This window comes from Microtus pennsylvanicus, chromosome 14, assembly GCF_037038515.1.
Source record: "Microtus pennsylvanicus isolate mMicPen1 chromosome 14, mMicPen1.hap1, whole genome shotgun sequence".
In the NCBI taxonomy this organism is placed as follows: domain Eukaryota; kingdom Metazoa; phylum Chordata; class Mammalia; order Rodentia; family Cricetidae; genus Microtus; species Microtus pennsylvanicus.
In genome coordinates, this window is record NC_134592.1 from 17,343,970 (window position 1) to 17,366,707 (window position 22,738).

Below are 22,738 nucleotides of genomic sequence, written 5' to 3' on the forward strand. Positions count from 1 at the left end.
AGGTAGGTAGGTAGGTAGGTAGGTAGGTAGGTAGGTAATATAATAGCTGCTTATCATAAAGCAGCAGAAAAAAAAATCTATCTCATATTTTTCAAGATCATCACTGAGGAAAAGCTGATACTTGAATAAGTCTGTAATACTGATGAAATGTAACCCTTTAACGTTATTGCCCAGAAAATCACTGTGCAGACAGCCAATGATATAGCTCCCAATGGAATTAAAATTGCCCCACACAGAATCAATCTGGGATGGTGGTATGTTGCACAGATTGTAAGCTTTTAGTAGGAGAAGGTTATGTATTTGCTGTTTTGGGGGATAAATTTCTTGCCAGTCTGTTACTGCACTAGCAAGAAAGCTGGATCACCAGAGACCTCTTTCTTGATTCTTGGGTTCATTTTTTTCCCCTGCATCTGATGAGTATTTTAGGATAGCTGTACTGGATGGAAACTTCTTGGTTTTGATTCTTTGACAGCTGTTCTGTTCATTGTCCTGAAGTTTTTATCTAAAACAATGCTATAGCACATACTTTTCCCCAAAGTAGCTTTTTAAAATTCAGCTTTATGAGCAGAGAAAAATCCTAGATCAATGAAGAGTAAATTTGAAAAATGCTTGCTTGAACGGCATGCTAGCATGGTAAACAGAGGTATAGACGTGGATCAACTGTTGATGGTATATCTTCTCACCATATCTTAAGTAAAATAGTGTCTTGTAACTGTTGGACCTCCTAGCAACCAACCTAAGAGTTCTGGACAGGCCATTGTGCAGCTTAGTTAACAGCATGGTTTTTTTATGCATTACGGGAATGCTGTATATTTAGTACTAAATATATACTTGTGAATAAGTATAAGAGAATGACTTCTTAGTGGTTGTATGTAAACTTAGAACCTGGAGTGTATGGAGGTGATGTCAAACAACCACAGGTTGTCCACGTGGTGGATGAAGGAGTGCTAACTCTGGCTTTCTGGTGGGCCCATGTGTATAAACTTCACTTCCTACACAAAATTACTTAAAATATCTCTGAGAATTATACTTAAACTCTCTCTGTAATGTCATGTTGTAATGTCTTCACAACCTTCTGTAACTCCAGTGCTAGGGAATCTGATACTCTTTTCTGACCTCAGACAGGCACCAACATGGGATACATGTGATTTTCCTACATATATGCAGGTAGAACACTCATACACATAAGTTAGAAAGTAAACAAACCTTTTAGAAAGTTGACAGATGCTGTCATTTGAGGGGGTTGAAAGTAAACCTCCACAGATAACCTCTCTCTACAGAGGAACCTGTAACATGATATGCTCAGTCTGTGCCACAGAAGCATGCTTGATAGTGTCTCAATTTTGTGGTTATTTTGATATATTTCAATACAATGATTTTTTTGAAGTAACATGTTTAAAGTATCTCACCAGACTGCCAAACAGTCTGGTATGTAGTATGTGGGCTGTCCCCTAACAGACCTAATGATTACTTTCCCCTCCATGGATGCTCACATCCATTTGCTCATTCATTTGGTCTGTGCTTGTTGAGGGCCTTCAGTGTGCTCGATACTAGGCTAAATACAAAGCTGAAAAGAATCACTTGCTGAATAGGCACTTGTGGCTGGTGATTTAGAAAAAGGAGAAAACAGACCAGGTCCCTAGAGAATAGTGAACTGTTGGGGCCTAAAACAAACTAAGCTAAAACAACACAAATCAAAGCTGATAAGAATTAATGAATCTTGGATAGAGTAATCATAGATCAACAGATGTCCTGCGTGACTGAAGCAGCCAGTTCTCTTATGAGAGAAGAAAGTTCCTGTTTTTTTGCTGGATAGGTCAAACACTACCCCCTAAGAGAATGCCACCAATTGGTTATTTAGGTTCAAAAATGTTAGAGTTCAGGATAAAGCAGAGAACTAAGTCATTGATAAGCTAATTTTTTCACTAACTATAGCCAACTGCATTTTGACAGAACATTACATTCTTGGGTTCTTTTAACTCATTCTTTCTCTTTGCCTTAAAGGCCATACTGTCAGGCTAGACTTCAGCTTTTACTCTCAGGGGTCAGATAAGAATTCTCTTTTCTGGAGTCTCTTAAAACTTTAACTAATGGCCATTTTGTTTCCAGCACCGTCCACTCCTCAGACAGAATAAGGCTTCCCATGGGGAGTCAACAAAGTATAGCACATCACTTTGAGGCAGACCAAGGCCCTCCCCATATCGAGGCTGAACAAGACCCTCCCCATATCGAGGCTGAACAAGGCCCTCCCCAAATCGAGGCTGAACAAGGCCCTCCCCATATCGAGGCTGAACAAGGCCCTCCCCATATCGAGGCTGAACAAGTCCCTCCCCATATCGAGGCTGAACAAGTCCCTCCCCATATCGAGGCTGAACAAGGCCCTCCAAAGAGAATAGGCTTCAAAAAGCCAGTTCAAGCAGTAGGGATAAATCCTCGTCCCACTGTCAGTGGCCCACAGACTGCCACAGCCATACAACTGTCACCTATATTCAAATTTAATTTTAGCAACTTACTTTTTTTGTATATTTGGTATGTTCTGGTCATAGCATAATTGTCTCTTTATTTTCAAATTATATCAAGTACCTCCTATATGCTAAAAATTAAAATGAACCCTAGAAACAGGATGGTGATCATAACAAATTGTGAACATATATTTAAATATTTGTTAAATATCTGCATGATTATTTCTAGGTAAAGATTGCTAATCTGAATTATATACAAAATTGATTTTATTTTATTAACTTTAAACATATTCTATGATAATACTTTGTACAGTTTGATACTTTTATTGGTATGTTCTTTTTCTCAGCTATAAAATCAGTAAATCCCTTGAGATTCCAAAAGCAAAAGAAAGTCCCTGCAGATGAGGATGTGGTCTTCCACAAAGTAGCTTTGATAGTTAAGAAATGTTTGTTGGGCCGAGCAGTGATGGCGCATTTCTTTAATCTCAGCACTCAGGAGACAGAGGCAGGAAACAACAACAACAAAAATGTTTGTTGAGGGCTGGAGAGGTGAGTCAGGAGCTTTTTCTCCTCTTCCAGAAGATCTGACTTATATCTACAGCACCCACATGGTAGCTCACAAGTGTCCATATCTCCAGCCCTGGGGATCCGGTGGCCTCTTCTGGCTTCCATGGGCACCAAGAACCACACAGGGTGTATACATACAAACAGGGTGTATCCATACATATGAAATTAAAAACCAATAAATCTCTTTTGAAAAAGAAATGTTTGTTGAGTCAGGAAGACAGTCTTCTATGTATTGCATATCTAATTTTAATGTGGAATAAGAAACTTAATAAAAATAGTGTAAAATAAAGATAATGAATTACTTTGACAAAATTGTCTTTTTATTCATAAACAGTAAAGTAATGTTGAAATATGTTCATGTGTTGTTCCTCTCTATATAAATACTGTGTTTAAAATTTTTTCATAACAATCAAGAATTCCAAGGTAGACAAAATTATATGCTTTAATCAAGAAAAATAAGTCTTCAGCACTTAAAAGTGAGATATCTAAGTTACTTAAAAGGAAAAGACCCATAGAGCATGACTTTCAAAAATAATGAGCATTTGAACCTTTGATAAGTTTAGATGCAGTGATTTATTATATTGTGTTGAAGATGGGATCTTTTTAGCAATATAATGTTAATAATAAAAAGCCACTTAGTCCTTAACCCTTCTGAATCCTAATTTTTTCATCTGTAACATAATAGTTATCTTAGCTACTTATAGGATTGCCATACCAATATAATAAGCTTTCTCATGCAGGTATATTTTGAAATATAAAACATTGTATATATGAATTTCAGTTTGTGAGGTGTACTATTCAAACCTCAGGTTATTATGAGCAAAGTTAAAGTATACACAAGAATCTTGTTATTCTTCCTTTATGTTCTTATTCATAAGAAAATTACATCTTTCTCTAGTAAGTGCCTCTTTAAGAATACATTTTCTGGTTTTGGCTATTATAATGTATATATCTCAAGATAGCTAGGGTGCATTAGTCACTTCTCTATCGCTGTGATCAAACACCCTTATTGAAAGCAAGTTATGAGAAAAATGGTTTATTTTGACCTACAGTTCCTAAAGGGTGAGTCCATCGAGGTGAGAGGCATAGGAGCAGCAGACATGGCAGCTGGAGCAGGAAGCTGAGAGTTCAAATCCTTAACTGAAAGCATGAAGCAGGGAAAGCAAACTGGAAGTAGAGCTAGGTTTTAAATAGCTCAAAGCTCGCCCCTGGTGACATACTTCTACCAACAAGGTCCTTCTTACTAAACCCCCTCAAACAGCATCGCCAACTGGAGACCAAATGTTAAAATACCAGAGCCTGTGGGAGACATTCTTATTCAAACCACCATACTGTATAAGAGTCGGGATTGATGCAGACATTTTTGCATTAAGAATCATACAATAACCCTCTATGGTAGTTTGTGATTACCTCCATCTATCTCCTGTCTTGATCGGTTTGTAGTGGCATGTATTTATGATTGGTTTCATTTGCATATGCTCCTGGAAAGCCTACTGGGGCTTTCTTAATTACTCCTGTCATTCATTTGTCACAATAAGTGACTGTGGATAATTACTCTTTAGGTAAGCATTGGGCTGGAGGTTCTGGAAAAGGAAGAGGATTAAAATCCAAAGTATTCATCTGTGGTCTCAATTTGTCCTTAACTTAAAAAACATTAAAATTGGGCCAGCAAGATAGTTCAGTAAGTAAAGGCACTTGCTGCCAAGCCTGACCACTTGAGTTTGGTTTGTGAATTACCTATAGTAGAAGGGGAGAACTAACTCAACAGAATTGTCCTCTGACCTGCACACACATATACACACACAAATAAATATAAGAAAAATAGTGTTAATAATATTTATCTATAGTCATTTGTGAAGTTTCTCTTTCTAGACATCAGAGCAGATTTTTGGGGCTCCTTTAGAGGCAGGGACAAGATGGTTTGACAGTTCCTTTTTTTCCTTTTCTCTGTCTCTGTCTCTCTCTGTGTGTGTGTGTGTGTGTGTCTCTGTCTGTCTCCCTCCCTCCCTCCCTCCCTCCCTCCCTCCCTCCCTCCCTCCCTCCCTCCCTCCCTCCCTCCCTCCCTCCCTCCCTCTCTCTCTCTCTCTCTCTCTCTCTCTCTCTCTCTCTCCAAAGTTTTTCTGTGTAACAGCCCTAACTGTCCTGGAACTAGTTCTCTAGACGAGGCTGGCCTCGAACTAGAGATCCGCCTGCCTCTGTCTCCTGAGCACTGGGATTAATGGCGTGCCCGTCTTACTTTTTCTTATGGCAGACATTACTGGTTCTGAAGCTTATTAAGGATAGTGTTTCTGTCTTTTCTTTTTTCTTTAAGTCCAGTTCAATATAAACAACACAACAGCAAGCAGGGAAAACTTTTGAATTAGCATTTTCCTAGAAACGTCTAAGTATTGAATATTCCATTTGTTTAGATCATGTTTTTTTAACTTAAAAATATTTAACTGTAAGTTTTATCTATTTTCTCTCCTATTTTGGTTTTTATTCTGATGAATAGCTATTAGAGGTCAAGCAGGTGTCCATGAGAGTAGGCTGGTCACTGCCTTGGGATGAAAGGAAGCATTCCCATGATGTGTCCACTAGAGAGCCACTGGTCACAGCAGAAATGAATAAGGTGCATCTATAAGTGTAGAATTGTCTCTTTTATTTTCTGAAAAGCAAAAGAACATTATTTAAAACTATATTGAGCGTCAGGGACTTACTACGGCAGTGGTGCTCAACCTTCCCAACCCTTTAATACAGTTTCTCAATTGTGGTGACCCCTAATCATAAAATTATTTTCATTGCTACTTCATAACTAAATTTGCTACGGTTATGAATCATAATGTAAATTTTTTTGAAGCTAGAGGTTTGCCAAAGCATTGAGACCCACAAGTTGAAAACTGCTGCACTAGGGGACTTTAGGAGAATTTACCCTTTGGATAATAAGATTGAAAATATGTTATTACTATTTGTTTTTTGTAAATTTCTTTGATTTAAAACATTGTTTTTATTAAATTTTGGCAGTTTTACTGTTTATCATAGTTTTTCCCTTCCCACAACTTCACACAGATCCTTCCTTATCTCCCAACCCATCCAACTTCATGTTCTCTTTCTCTTTTTCATTATCCTTTTTTTCTCCCCAACTCATAAACTTATGGAGTCCAATTGGTGTTGGCTGACTAGTTCTGGGTATGGGGCCTGCTCTGATAATATACCAGCTGTCACACCATTAAAGGCAATATATATTTTTTCCAGCATCAGTTAATACAGTAGCTCCTTGATAGAGAAAGACCTTGTGCCCTTCTCCCTCCTCCATTCTAGGATTCTATCTGGCTTGAGCTTTTGCAGATCTTATGCATACTGTCACAGTCAGAGTTCAAATGTGCATCTGCCCTGTTATGTATGAAAAAAAAGCAGTTTCTTTGAAATGATCCACTCCTATCCCCTCTGGCTCCTATAATTTTTTTTTTTCTGGCCAGGACATGAGGAGGGGAGGTTGGCTGGCCTGGGACTTGCATACTAGGCTAGCCTTGAATTCATAGAGATCTGCCTGCATCTGCCTCCTGAGTACTAAAATTAAAGATGTATACCATCATGCTCCTGACGTTGTTACATTCTTTCTGCCCCACCCCTCACATAGAGCCTTGAAGGGAAGAGTGTAGTATAGACATCCCACTACAGTCAAGCACTCCAAAGGCTCTTATTCTCTTCATGTTGACAAGTTGTGGGTCCATGTGTGAATTGACATCTACTGTATGAAGTTTCTGTGATGAGGGTTGAGTGAGGGACTCATTGATGAGTGTAGTATCAAGTCATTAGGAGTCATTTTTGTTGCTTTGTCCATTTAGCAGAATAATAGTATGTTTTTTTTACATTGTGTGTGTATATATGTATGCACGTCCATGGCTTGGAATGCATATGAAAGTCAGAGAGCAAAATAATGTAATACCATATGAGCTCATAAAAACTCACATTTTTAGTTATGAACACTTCCATTTTTTTCTGCATATTCAGGACATACTGAATCAGTGTCTGCCATGTTCAGTCAAGATGTGGAGATCTGATAGTGAGCCAAAGAGACAAAGGTTTCTCCTCTAAACTGGGCAGCAGACAGTAACATGTGTAAGTCAAATATGTATGTAGTATATTAATAGGTTTCAAGGAATCAAATTCAGTAGGAAAGGGATGGACGGATCACGGAATAACTAGGTTGACCTGGAGGTGCTTTACCAAGAAATTAACATGTGAGGAGACAGGCGTGAAGAAAGTGAGAGCGGGCCCTGTAGGTAGCTTGGGAAGTTTTTTCTAGGTAAGAGGTGGGTTGTATGGAACAAGTAATGATTAGAGTAGTGGGGTGAGGACATGTAAGTATATGGAACGGTTACACGGAAAGGGCATGTAAGTACCATGGCTTCTCTGTACAGACCAGTAGCCACTAGTGAGTCTGAGTAGCACGACATAAATGGAGCTGTTTTAGAATGTGATTCTGCTTGGCATGGATGGTAACTCAGAGTGGGACAGGAATTGGGTTAAGGAAGCTCTGCAGTAGTCTTAGCAAAAGATGATGTTGCCTTGAGCCACAGGTAGTGGTGTAGATTTGGAGTGTATTTTGACAATATATACATTTGTGTGTGTGTGTGTATATACACATATGTATATACATGTGTGTATGTATATACAGAAGTAGATTTGGAGTATATTTTGACAATATATACATTTGTGTATATATGTATATATTGCAGATATATGCTATATAGTATGTGTGTATATATATACTATATATACAGAAGTAGATTTGGAGTATATTTTGACAACAAGACTAATGGAAATTTTTAAGAGTTAGATGTGGGATATGAGAGAACCTGAAGAATCTAGGATGGCTCTAAGGTGTTTTGCTGGAGCAGCTGAAAGAGTGAGGTTACAGGACTTGGGTTGGTTGAACCAGTTCAGTTTGGTAAGCTGAATTTGAATGATCTATGAGACATAAAAGCAAGTGTCTACTCACTGTTAGCAGTCTGAGATTTGAGAGAGAAATATGTACATAAATTTGATAATTTCCAATTTTGTATATAAGTGATGTTTTTCAAATCTTGAACACAGATAAGAACATCAACAGAGTAAGTAAAGATAGAAAAGAATAAAAGATAAATCTGACTCAGTTATTTCAATACTAAGAGAATAAGACAAAGGAGAGGGAACAACAAAAGAGCATGAAAAAGAAACTGGGAAGAAAAGAGACAGTTCTTTAAAGCCAAGGGAGAAATTGTCTCAATACACAAATGATTAGCTGTCAGTTGTATTAAAGCCAAGTAAGATGAGAACTGAAGGTTGAACACTAGCTCAGTCAAAATCTTAGTTAGGAGAGAACGGGAATAGACTTACAATCACACATGTGCACAACTCAGGTACTTATGGAGAAGAAAGTAGGGAAGGGAGGAGAGCACAGCAGAGGATGAGGTAGATTTGAGAGAGACTGGGGTGCCATACTTTAAGATGGGAGAAATTAACTGGGTGTGGAGGGTACAGTCAGGGAGAATCGTTTGTTCTTGGCCAGCCTGAGTTATATAGTGAGTTTGAAGGCAGCCTTGGCTACAAAATGAGATCCTGTCTGAAAGAGCAAGAGAAGAGATATAAAACATGTCATATGCCAGTTAGAATATCCCTGAAAACAAAGAGGGAATAAATATACTAATGATAAAGTGAGGGAAAAAGGGCTTAGAACACTCTTTGAGATGGATATCAACAAGTGCACAAGGCAGTGTGAATCTTAGCCAGAGAAGGGTTGATCATTCAGCAAGAAGATGAATTATTGGGCATAAGAAGGCGTGGAGGCTTAAAGGTAGCTTGTGGAAGGTCTGTGTGGTTGCTTTTATTTTCTCACTGAGAATAAGGAAAGGAATGGAGATACTGAACTTGGTAAAATAAGTGGATTTGAAAAATAACTGACTTTGTTGCTCAGCATTTGGAGGTCTAGTTAAGGTTAATGATAATGAATTTCAGATTATATTGATCAACCTGCATGTATATTTTTGTGCAGCCTACAGCTGTATAAGTTCATGTGAAGAGTGGTGGTGGATTGAATTTAGCTTGTGTTTGTAACTAGCTTTCCTTTGTGTGTGCCCATAAACAGTGCACACTATTATCTCATGTTTTTAAGATGTGCGTGAGTGGTATATTCTGAGTTGAATTTGTATGTGGGTACATGTTGGGGGAGGTGCAGGTGTGCACATGTGCATACAGGTGCGTGTTCATGTGTATGCATGTGTGTATAGAGGCCAGATGTTGATGTCAGGTGTCTTTCTCTAGTACTCTACCTTTTTTTGGCCCAGAACCTGTCACTGACCCTGGAACTCTTCAATTCTTCTAGGCTGGCTGGCCATGAGCTTCAGGGATCAGCCTGAAACATAGGAACATTATTAATCTTGTACATAACATTGCACAATTCCATACATTATAGATTCACTGAAGTATTTTATGTAGATAACCATATTAAAAGAATAAATTGGAGCTGAAAAGATAGCTCAGATGGTAAAATATATACTGTGCTAACATGAGGATCTGAGTTCAGGCCCCAGCATTTACATAAGCTGAGTGTGCTGGCATGTACTGTAATCTCAGTGCTGGGGAGGCAGAGATAAGAGGATCCCTGGAGCTCACCGACCATCCAGGCTACCCTAATAGGTGAGCTCTGGGTCTCCTTGAGAGACTCTGCATCAAAAAATCGTGGTAGCCTAAACATGTTCTAAACAAGTACACCACTAGTAGAAATGCTAATGTAAAGGGGGACAGCTCCCTTCTAGACAGTGAACTAAGGAATGCTGGGGGAGGGGTTCTCCAGAGAAGAGCACACCAATACCAGATGGATACAAATATCACTATACGGACTGAGCAGGTTGTATTTATGTATTCAGGAGAGAGAGAGACAAACATATATACATATAACTACAGTTTTAAAAGTCCATGAATTTGAAATAGAGGTGTGCATGGGAGGGATTGAGGGAGGAAAGAGAACAGGAAATGATATAATTCTGCTATAATCTCAAAAAGTAAAAAATTATATAAAAGTCACCATAGTTACTGAGAATGACATCAGAAGTTGGCCTATGGCCTCCACATGAACACACACATACACGAAAGAGTCACAATTTATAAGTAGCAATGGTTTGTTTCTTTTTTTGTTTTCATACCTTTTAGTTTCTGTGTGTTTGGGAATAATATATGTGTGTGTGTGTGTGTGTGTGTGTGTGTGTGTGTGTGTGTGTGTGTGTGTGAGAGAGTGATGCCCACAGAAGCCAGCAGAGTCAGATCCCTTGGAATGGGAATTCCAGGTGGTTGTGAGCCACCATGTGGGTGCTGGGAACCAAACCCAGGTACTCTGCAAGAATAGCCCAGTGCTGTTAACCTCTCGCCATCTCTTTAGGCCCAATATATATGTTTTTGGTAGATAGACGTTATTATTAGTTCTTGGAAGGCTTGTTTTTCTATGGTAGAGCATGTTTCACTCTAGAACAAACTTCGTGTTTCAAGAATTTCTTTACTCATTGGCTTTTTGTATTAATATTTGTTAGAAATGTTATTATTTAAGTTGATGAATAATTTCCTTTAGTGATACTGCATTTTTCTGATTTTGATATCAAGGTTTTGATTCAAAAAATGCATTTGCAATAGTTCTACAGATTTTTTTTGTTTTGTTTTGTTTTTTATTGAGAAAAGGAGAAAAAAAAAACAAGTTTCCACCTCCTCCCAGCCTCCCATTTCCCTCCCCCTCCTCCCACCCTTCTCCCCCTCCTCCCACCCTTCTCCCCCTCCCCCCACTCCTTTCCCCCTCCCTCTCCAGTCCAAAGAGCAGTCAGGGTTTTCTGCCCTGTGGTAAGTCCTAGGTCCTCCCCACTCCGTCCATATCTAGGAAGGTGCACATCCAAACTGGCTAGGCTCCCACAAAGCCAGCACATTACGTTGGATCAAAACCCTGTGCCATTGTCCTTTGCGTCTCATCAGCCCTCATTGTTCGCCATGTTCAGAGAGTCCAGTTTTATCCCATGCTTTTTCAGTCACAGTCCAGCTGGCCTTGGTGAGCTCCCAATAGATCAGCTCCACTGTCTCAGTGGGTGGGTGCACCCCTCGTGGTCCCGACTTCTTTGCTCATGTTCTCCCTTCTTCTGCTCTTCATTGGGACCTTGGGAGCTCAGTCCAGTGCTCCAGTGTGGGTCTCTGTCTCTATCTCCATCCATCACCAGATGAAGGTTCTATGATGATATGCAAGATATTCGTCAGTATTGCTATAGGATAGGGTCATTTCAGGTTCCCTATCCTCAGCTGCCCAAGGAACTAACTGGGGACCTCGGCTTGGGCACCTGGGAGCCCCTCTAGGGTCAGGTCTCTTGCCCACCCTAAAGTGGCTCCCTTAACTAAGAATTGTGGTTCCGTGCTCTCCTGTCCAACCTTCCTTTATCCCAATTTTTGATAAAGGAGCTAAAAGTATACAGATTTTTTTATATACAGAAATTTACAGACTTCTCTAAGTTTGAATGAATGTATTTCCACAACTAGGTTGGCCCATGTTTTTGTTTCCTATTTTCATGACAAGCAGCTCAAAGACTTATATAAACACATAGGTATATTTAGACTTTAGTTACTTGTGATTTAGTTTGGGTAAGTTGTAATTTTATATAAAATAACACTGTCTAAAATTCTTTGGCCTCCATTTGTTCATAGAATTTCTGTGTATTTCTAATTTCTGTTATACTTCAGTAGTGTCCTTTTAAATTACCAACATTAACAACTTACAATCTGTCTTGCCACCTGTTTGCCCTTAGTCTTCTGTAAGATATGTTCTATGCAGTCCCCAAAGTTTGCCACTTCTTTAATTAATTCTTTTGTTCCTTTTATTCTCTTTAAAGTGTGTTTGTGTGTGTGTGTTCCAAAGCTTGGAATTTTATATTCATCTCACTAATAATTGGTTTTTTTAAATAACAAATAATAATTTATAGAAAGAACTGTTAGCTACTCTCTCAAGTTCTGATTTCTGTAATTATTACTATTTTAAAACTCATAGTCATTTTGTCTTTCGGTGATGCATGAATTATTTAGAAGTTGATTTTTCAACAATAAAGAAAAAATATATAGTTATTGCTTTCAGATAAACTAAAACATGACTTAGAATGTAGTATAGCCTCTTGTAGGAATGAGCCCCTTTATTGTTTGTCCAATTTAGGTGGTCAACTCTGAAACTGTATGCACACAAACAACAACAGTGGGCTCACTAGATTGTATTTATATATGTTTGTATACATACATACATACATACGAAATGACAATAAAGAAAGAAGTTTCCAATTTGAAAATAGGGAAACTTGAGCGGTTTGAGTGGGTATCTGGGAGGAGCTGAAAGGAGGAAAAGGAGAATGGAAAGTGCTGTAATTCTATTTCTAGTAAAAAAGATTTTAAAAATAAAATATGGCTGCTAGTGATTACCACATCTTTCCAGTATTAACCAATACATATATTTCATATACTTTTAAAAATCAAAGTTACAAGTATCTAGTGTTTTAGAGAAGAAAATACAGATTTTCAAGACCTTTGATTTGAAAATTGATTTACATGTATACATGTCTGGACTGACATGCGACTGGAGATCAGGGGACAGCTTAGAGGAATCAGTTCTCTCCACTATATGGATTCTGGTTATCAGACTCAGGTCATCGGGCTTGCTGGCAATTGCCATATTTACTAAATCACCAGCCCCATTGAACTTTTTATTCAAAATTGATTTTTGTTGTCTCACACTGGGAAGGAAATCAGCATAGTTTCAAAATATGTGAGGCAAAGCCACCTCACATTATTATTATTATAAAGTTTTATTAGATTTGCCTACAAGACTAGTTTTCTAAGCAAAAATCAAGAGAAGCAATACTTCTAAACTCATCAAATCTTTACTCATTAAGTTTGGAGAATTTTTTTCGTACTTCTCAAACTTGATTTGGCATTTAGTGTTTTAGAGATATCTTAATGTTATCTTTTAAAATAATACCAAATGAAGTTGAAGAGATGTGTCTATGGTTCAGAGCAGTAGCTGCTCTTGTAGAGGACCTGGGTTGGATGCTCAGTGCCCTCATCTGGTTTCCAGAGGCTCAAGGCATGAATGTGGTTTATAAACATACATGAAAGCAAAGACTGATACACAAAAAATAAAAATTTTTAAAGGAGCTATCAAATAATTTAATTTTTATGTATTTCTAGAGGTTGGCTATGCAGTATTTTTGCTTTATGTTTAAAAAAAGGGCTATAGCATAATAAATATTATATTAAGTTAAAACAAGTTTCGTTTTAAGGAGCTTTTTAGAAATGAATTTTGAAGCATTTTTAATAATCTGATAAATACATCTTAATGCATATTTTTCTGAATGATGAAATATTTAAAGTTATGGCCTATTATTCACAAATTTAGGTGAAATTAATTTTATTTAATGCTAATCTTTTTGGTAGTTGCCTCTGTATTAGAATTTGGTCCTGAAATGATGAAGCAGAGAGATGTGTTACATGATATACATTGTCATTCAAAAGCACAGTTCTGCCAACTAATAACAAAATTTCTTATTGTCCCATACCTAAGTTACTTCTTTTAGTTCCTAGGGGAAATAGTATTTCAATGTCCCTAGAATATAGAAGGAATGGAGTGAATCATCATAAACCATATTAACTTTATTTTTGTGTATGTATATTATGATGAGTAGTGTAATTCAGTGTTGAAAGCATTGTTTCTGTGGATTTGTTTAACCTCAAACCAATAAAACAGGAGCCTTCTATCACTTCTATGTCACAGCTACAATAATATGCATTTGTCACATTTAAAATTGATAAATAAAAGGAGTGCTTATTTTTCTTGAAACCTTGTTGATGGAGAAATAAAATATAAATCAGAGATCTTTCATCTAAGAAAGTTTTATAAAAATAGATTTATTTTGTTTTAAGACAGTGTCTCACTATATAACTCTGGCTGGCCTGGAAGTCACTAGGTGACAAGGCTGAACCAGCCTCCTGAATGCTGAGATTATATATGTGTCTGTACCACCACACTTGGCATTTGTGAAATATTTTAATGCCACCATTAAAATAAAGCGCTCTTAAAATATAGCTGTATATATGTGTGATATATATATACATATATATAAAGATTTTTTTCCTAGTGTGTCTTAATATTAACTTTCTCTTTTATTACATTGGGATGATCTATTGGTAATTATGAATTTTTTAAAAGTTTTTAAAGCTAACTTTGAGATTGATATATTAGCATTTTTAAATTTTTTTAAAAGTTTTATTTAAGAAAATCAACAGCTGTCATTAAGAGACCACTGTTTTCCCAAGACACTTTTTGTTCATCATTAAATAAGCCATTAACAGTGCCAGTGTTGGGGGGAGGAGGTTTTCAGTTACTATACTCATTGGCCTTTGACCTTCCTCCAAGTTTTCTGGTATTTTTCCCAATTTTGCATATTTGGAAATAAAAGCCTTCATTTACTAAATGTTAGTTCATGTTACCCTACTAGGACTGTTCCATTTCTAAGAAAGAACAGTTAAAGAAACTAGTAATATGCATGCGCTAAGAACAATAATAGAAAGAAACATTAAACGGGTTCATTTGTGAGTGGGTTGATACCTGACAGAGGTGTTTCAGGCATGAGAAATCTGTCTCAGGTGTTTACCCTCTTGAGTAGGCAGAGGTTTGCCGTGCTACAGAGGGTCTGTTGGGCGGATTATACCTCTGCTACTGCTACTGCTACTGTTACTGCCGCTGTAATTCAACCAGTGACATGCGTTACTTGCCACGCTAGCTTGAAATCAAATCCCCTTTTTGTTTGTTTGTTCAAGACTGAAAGAGCCTATTCTTTTTGTGGAACTATTGAATACATGGCACCAGATATTGTCAGAGGGGGTGATTCAGGACATGACAAGGTATGTTCTACTTTTGATACTATTTTGTGTGTTTCCGTAAATTGTACAGTAAGAGTGAATCCCAGTTAATAAGTTCCAGTACAGTCTTTAAACACTCTGATACTATTACCTTCATTCGTTCTCTGCATTAAAACCAAGTGTAACACGGAAGTGTGACTGAATACCTAAGCTGTGTAGGTGGCTCCTCTCTGCATCATGGAGAAAGATTTTGGCAGAGTTTTATTAGCATAGTTAAGTTCTCAGGAAACAGACAGAAATGGATGGTGGTTGTGTTTGCCACCTTTGGTTAATAAGTCTTTCTACTGAGATAGTGAGAGACAATTGAAAAAGAAAACCACTCATATTTTATTCCCAGTTTCTGCTGTCAACTTTACAAAGATATTGATAACTTTGTTGATTATTCTCCAACAGAAATAGCACATAACCTTAAAAGGAAAATTCTGCAGTCAAAATACAGTATGTTTTCCTAACCCTCTAAAGAGCTTGATTTTTTTTCCTTTTTTTGCTTTTTTTTAATTTTTTCCCTTCTTCTCTTCCCTGTACAAGAAAATGCCAATGAAGATAATAAAGAAGCTTTCAGTTCTAAGTCATTATAAAGTCTATAGAAGTCATTTTTCTATCCTGTATTAAAGGATTTCGATTTAACAATAGCATTCTCCAAATGAATTCTGGCTGGCTTGTCCTTATTGTTCTCCTCTCCTTCATCCTCTTTCAAGACACCACACATATACAATCCAGTATCTGGGGTAAATGCGTGGTCTCCTTTCTGATGACCTGTCTGATGTCTAGCAATCCCATTCCCCAAGGCTGAATGGCAGTGGCTACTGGCCAGTGACTAGAATCTGATCTCAGGTTGTATTAGCCAGAGAGCATGGTTTCATGCCCAATACAGAACATTCTGAGGGCAGACTCAACTGGCATTAAAACTGCTTATATGAATTCAGGAGTTGAAATGCTTGTTTAGTTTGCTTTATGGTATAATTTAAAGCTATTGTGCAATTCAGTCGGAATTTATAACTTAGATTTTGAAAAATAAGTACTAAAGCTTTAATTTTCAAATAAGAAAACCTTCTTTATAGAATTTCTGCATGGCTAGGATCCATAATATAACTAGCCAAAAATATTGTCTCTTAAATATTTTTGTTCAAATAATTGTATTTATAAATGGATTTCGAGTTTAGAGTACATTGTATTTTCCATTATTTTAAACATCCCATTGATTTTTGTAAGAGAAATTGATTTTTAGGGAACTGTTTAAAAAGTAACACCCTTGTGTAAGAATTTTACATTTTTGCTTTGAGGTTAAAGAATTCTATCTTGTTCTTTGAGCATGAATGCTTTATAAAATGCTGGTTGGCACCTTTTTTTCCCCAGGCCATAAATTCAATATTCCACCTTCCTAAACTTTAAGGAAATAAATTTTAAGTTAAATTGTTTTAAATTAACAGTGGTAAAACTAACTGATTTAGGAAATCATTAAAACACCTTTAGTTCTGAGTAATTTATAGGGTTTTTTTTCTGCCAAATGTCTCTTATTAAATTTGTTAATTTAATACTCCTGGAACAGAAAGCTATGAAAATGTTTTTGGTGAAATATTCTTAAGTATGTAACTTTATTTTGGTCTTCTTTTCTTGTGACACATTTTATTTGCTGATTCTACAAAATGAAATTATTATTGTTTTATAGGCAGTTGACTGGTGGAGTTTAGGTGTTCTAATGTATGAACTACTAACGGGAGCATCTCCTTTCACTGTTGATGGAGAAAAGAATTCCCAGGCTGAGATATCTAGGTAAGACTTAACAAATGTCATAAAATTCGCCTCTTGTAGGCTTCTGGGTGTTACTCTCTGCTCATTCTTAATAAGTATCACAGTTGCAGTGTTATGTTTTTGTCCTATTTTTCCTTGAATCTTCTAACATTAAGGACAGATTTGACAGAAATAAATATTGAGTCCACTTCAGTGAAGATGATGCAACACAGGGAAGGACAGCCCATGTGACGTTGAAGAAATGGAACTGATAATCTAGGGAAACCTAGACAGCTAGTTTGCTGACTGAAGTGTCTGAAATGCGAGATGGGAACCCAGAGACTTGCAGAATTACTGTTTTTCAAAAATGTACACAATAACACATTTATTATTTTATAGTTACTTATTTGTAGTATAATTATTTTCCTACAAATGGATCTGTGGATTCAATACAACTACAATTCCAGTAGGCTGGGTTTTTTTGGTTTTTTTTAGTACATAGAAATTGGCAGTCTGATCTAAAACTCAGGTAGAAATGAAGAGGACCTAGACTAGTTAGATTACCTTTGAAGAAGAACAAAGTTGATTTCAAGATTTATCATAAGCTGTAATTATTGCACACTTTGGTTTTGGTGTAAAAACAAACAGATGAATCCTGAATAATTTGCATGTATGCAATCCCAGTACTCAGAAGGTATAAACAAGAGGATTGCTAAAAATTCAAGGCTAGCCTGGTTAACTTCACAAGTGCTAGAGCAGCTTCAGCTACACAGCTAGACCTAGTCTCTAAAAGGTGAAAAAAGAAAGGAGAGAGAAAGGAAGGGAGGAAGGGAAGGGGGGAAAAGAAAAGAAGATAAGTGAAACAGAATAGAGCCCAGAAATAAAACTATATGTACAGGTAGCAGACTTTTGACAGAGGTTCAAAGAGACCTGTCATTTTGCGTGGAGCTTTTCAATAAATGATGCTAGAACCACTGACTACTCAGATGGGAAAGACTTCACTAAATACTACTGTATAGAAAAACCCATTCGGAAGAAACAGTATATCTAAATAAGAACATTATAACTATAAAACTCCTGGAAAAAACATTTTTTAAAATCTGTGGGACTGGAAAATGTCTCAACAGATAAAGATGCTTGCTGTCCAAGCCTAGTGACCTGAGTTCAATCCCCAAACCCACATAAAGGTAGAAGCATACTCCATAAAGTTATCTCTGACTTCCATATGTGCTGTGGAGCTTGTGTCCCCCTCCACATAATTAATTTTCTAAAATTCACTGTGGCCTTTGGTAAGCTAAAAAATGTCTTAAGTAGAACAGTCAATAAAGAAGTCATTTATAAACTAGACTGTTTCAAGATTAAATACTTTTGTTCTTCAAAACATTAAGAAAATGAATATAGTAAGTCACTGGTATAAAAATTTCAAATCATATCTAACAAAGGTCTGGTATAGAAACATATAAAAAACTAAAAACTTAAGAAATCAACCAACCTCATTATACAATAGGCAAAAATATTGAATAGACATTTCACTGAAAATGATCAGTGAATGGCAAATAAACGTGAAAAGGTGAGCAGTGTCATGCAGGTTCAAACCACGGTGAAATACCCCCATACTTACTCAAGTGGTTATGAATAAAGACAGTGGCCGTGCTAGATGTTGGTAAGAATATGGAGGAAATGTAAGGGAGTATGAGCAGGGGAACTTAATAATATAGTATCAATAGTACAATGTCAGAAAATGTGCAGTTTCTTTAGAAAGCAAAACATCTACATGAGCCATCCATTCTAGTCGTAGGTGTTTACAAGGGAAAACGAAACATACCCTTACAAAAATTTGTACAGTAAGTTGTAGGTATATGTTTTCTGTCTTGGAGCCACTCAGTCCCAAATACTTGGTAGCCACTTTTCAAATTACTACACAGAGGCTTAATATTACTTGTAAATGCTCAACCAATAGCTCAGGCTCATTATAAACTAGCTCTTACATATTAAGCTAACCCATATTCTTTATTTATGCCCCGCCACATGGCAGTATATTTTCTTATTACAGCATGCCTATTTTGCTCTCTCTGCATCTGACCAGTATCTCCTGACTCTGCCCATCTCCTTCCTGTCATCCTTAGTTTGGTTTCCCCACCTATACATCCTGCCTGGCTGCTGGCCAATCAGCATTTTATTAAACCAATTCGAGGGGTAAATCTTTACCATGTACAAGAAGATTGTTTCACAGCAGCAAGTGATCCCAAACTGGAAATAACCCAAGTATCTGTCAACAAGCAGTTAAACAAATTATGGTGTCCATGCAAATAAAGAGCTACTTAGCAGTACAAGTGTACATTGTATTAATTCAAACAAGAAGTTGGATAAATCTAAAAATAATGGTATTGAGTGAAAGAAGCCAGACAATATAGAGTTTTTACTGTATGATTCCAGTTCTGGAAAATGTCAGCTCATCTATATTAACAAAAAGCAGAATGTTGCTTGGTGTGAGACTGGCAAGGGAGAAGAGAAAGAAAAATTCACAAAAGAACATGAGAAATTTAGGAAGGGGATGGGTTTCTTAATTATCTTGCCAGTTTCAGATATACATATACAAGGCAGGCTTCATCCACTTAACTTTGTGTGGATTTATTGTGTATCCATTGTACGTCAATAAAGTAAAATAATAAGATGTACCTTTTCCAGGACAGACTCTGAAGTAAAAAACTTCAGTATTCCAATGTAATACCTAAGTTAAATGAGAAGGAATTTTTTTAAAAATTACCTAAAATTATACCTATTACAAAAATTCTAAATACTGTTTTTAAATTTTAATTCTAAATGGATTTTTGACCGTTTGAAAATTCCTCAGGTGGGGTGTAGTGATCCATATCCATAATCCAGCTGGTCATGGAGTCTCAATAGTTACAGCTTTGAAGCCAGCCTAGGCAGAACTTTGATACCCCATCTAAAAAAACTAATAGATTAATTTTTGGAAAAAATGCCTCAAAATTCTAGGAAATCTTGGCCATCATCATGAGGTGATGGTTTTAGGTTATGATTTCCTTTCCCTTTCTAGTTCTGTCTGCCTGTAGGGAGAAGTATATTGCTTATGATAGCAGAAATTCTTCAAATGGCATTCACACTTAAATTGATTTTGTTTCCTTACCTTCAACCATTTAATATTTTGGTTTTAGCAAGTGAGAGATCATGAAATCATCTGTCTGAAAACTTTAAATTAGAACAAATGAATGTTCAAGAATTAAAATAGAATTTCTTCCTTTTAATCAGTTATCTTTGTCAGGTTAATTAATTTTGTTTAAAACTTGGTGTTAATGTACTCATTTAGTGGCTTTTGATGACTGAATTGCCCTACTCCATCTTTTCCTTTTAGGATAATCATTCGTATTATCTTTACTGATATAAATCCCTCATAGTTTGTTCTTTTAAATGTATCATTGAGATAAGTGTGTTATTCATTATCTTACCTCTGAATGTTTTAATTGGTAGAGACCTTTTTTCTTTGAATACTTGCATTCTTTTTTGTTTTTGTTTTGTTGTTGTTTTTTTTTTCAAAACAGGGTTTCTTTGTAGCTTTGGAGCCTGTCCTTGAACTAGCTCTTGTAGACCAGGCTGGCCTAGAACTCACAGAGATCCACCTGCCTTTGTCTCCTGAGTGCTGGGATTAAAGGTCTCCACCACCTGACTTGAATTCTTGCATTCTTTATGTAAGAATTTTGTTTTGAGGTAGGGTCTTGTTAGCTGAAGCTGCTCTTTTGTTTCCCAGCCGTCCAGACCTGAAATAATTACACAGAAACTCTATTAATTGCAATACTGTTTGCCCAATAGCTTAAGTATATTTCTAGTTAGCTCTTACATCTTAAATTAACCCATTTCTATTATTTTATATTTTTACCATGAGGCTCATGGTCGTCTGTCTCCTGCGGCAGCTCCATGGCATCTCATTAGCTCCGTCTTCTCTCTCTCTACATCTATTTGCTTGGAATTCTGCCTTGCTCTATTCTGTTCTGCAATAGGCCCAAAGCAGCTTCTTTATTAACTAATGGCATTCACAGCATACAGAGGGGAACCCACATCAGGGTCTCACTATGTAGCCTTGGCTAACCTGGAATTTACTACGTAGACCATGCTGGCCTCCAATTCATGGAGATCTACCTGCCTCTCTGCCTAGTGAGTGCCAGGGTTAAAGGCATATGCCACCAAGCCCTTCTTCTGTTCATTAATTTTTATGATCTTTAAGAACTTAGCCCTACTACTACCTGTACTTTTATTTGATACAAATAATGTGTTATTCGTGTTATTTGCTTGCTATTGCTGTCTATAAATAGTCAATAAAAATACTTGGTTAATTTATCAAATTTCATAGTAAAAACTTCAAATGAGAAGAAAACCTAAGAGTCCATCTTTCTTCTGGAAGTTAAACTCTCTTCTTAGGTGTGGGTACAATCTCTTACTTGTCCCATGCTGTCATTGATAGGACTGGTAGGTAGGAATTTTCATGGATACTGATTCCCATATTGATCTGGTTTAATTATGTCTGTTTTCCCTCTTAAAACACGCCAAACTTATCTTTCCTGTTAATTCTGATCCCGTGCTCTCAAGAATGTAGAGGAATTCTGCTGACTCTTTCTAAACATTGAAGCAGGCAAACATAGGGAATAGTTTAGAAACCTGGGACTTGGATATACACTCCTCTTTTAATAGTGCACTTGACAACCTAAGACCCTTACTTGTGCTAAGATACATAGTCCTCTCTGAACAATAGAGTACATTTCTCCCCCACTTGACTGCTAAAACTTAATTTCTCTTCAGATGTAATTCCAATAGATACAACACCAATCCAGCCTGAACTAGTTGGGGTGAATGCTCAATAAAACAAAATTGTGTCCTCAGGTGAACTTTTAGAAAGAATCCCCTATTTACTATTTTATGTCTACATAGTTGAGTGTGCATTTCATTAAAATTAGATACATAATAGGAAAGTACGTACACAGTGGAATTATTTATGCAGCCTACTCTATCAACCAAAACAGAGAACTAATGGCATCCTTAGTAACCATACTTCTCTTGAACACCGTCACAGAAATCTGTTTGTAATGCTCCTAACAGTAAGTCCCTGGTGCTAAGCTGGGAACCTGTTCCCCATGCTGGATTTCCGTGCCCAGCCTTTGTACAGGGGAGGGGCACAGTCCTACCTCAATTTGATGTGCCATACTCTGTTCAAGCCCATGGGAAGCCTGCTCCTTTGTGAATGGAGACAGAGGAGGAGTGAGTGGATGGAGGGGGGTGTAGATGGGAGTCGGGGAAGGAACAAGAGGAGAGGAAGGAAGGGAAACTGTGGTCAATATAGAAAATAAAGACAAAACTATTTTAAAAAGAAATCCCCAAACAGTAATCAGGGCTCTTGTGTATCTTCACTCTTGTAGCCTGTTGCTCCCCTGTTCTGTGTTCTGACCTGTTGTATAACTTGGCTTTGAATATTGTTTCTTTGCTGCCTTTGAGATCTGTGTGAGTTTTTATTTCAAATCTTTGAATTAGAATCTAAGAATCACCTGGCCCAGAGTCCCAACCACTGCCAACAACATTGCTACAGGTATTTGAAGACAGTTTTTTATAGGGTAAACCATTTCAATTCTGTTGACTATTCATAAGAAATTACTTCAGATTCCTCTTATCTTGGTACCATTTTAGACAGATGTTAACTTGTTAATTTATACTTGAAAGGTTTCTGTTTAGCTTTTTGTACACCTGTTTCTTATCTTTATCCATGTATATATGTATATGTGTGTATATATATATGTATGTATGTATCATGGACTTTTTTTTCTTATGTGTCTTCTCACTAGCTTTCTCTTTGTGTAGAACTTTATCTTTTTGAGCATATCTTTACTGCAGAACAGGAAGCTACTGTCCCATCAAGAGAGTTCTTTTATCTGATCTTACAGTACTGAAGTTTTGAAAACTATGATAAATGAATATCTGAGAACCAAGATATAAATGTTTATCTCTTGCTGTCCCATCATCTCTTG

General features: G+C 36.9%; 1 protein-coding gene across 2 annotated transcripts in view; it reads left to right on the plus strand.

The window, feature by feature from the left end:
* The window catches only part of Rps6ka5 (ribosomal protein S6 kinase A5), a 180,929-nt gene that overhangs the window by 121,719 nt on the left and 36,472 nt on the right, over window positions 1-22,738 (plus strand). For both annotated transcript variants that reach the window (XM_075947464.1, XM_075947465.1), the window contains 2 exons: window positions 14,874-14,957; window positions 16,645-16,748. In XM_075947464.1, coding sequence (XP_075803579.1) covers window positions 14,874-14,957; window positions 16,645-16,748 — 188 coding nt within the window. The remainder of the gene's footprint in view (window positions 1-14,873; window positions 14,958-16,644; window positions 16,749-22,738) is intronic.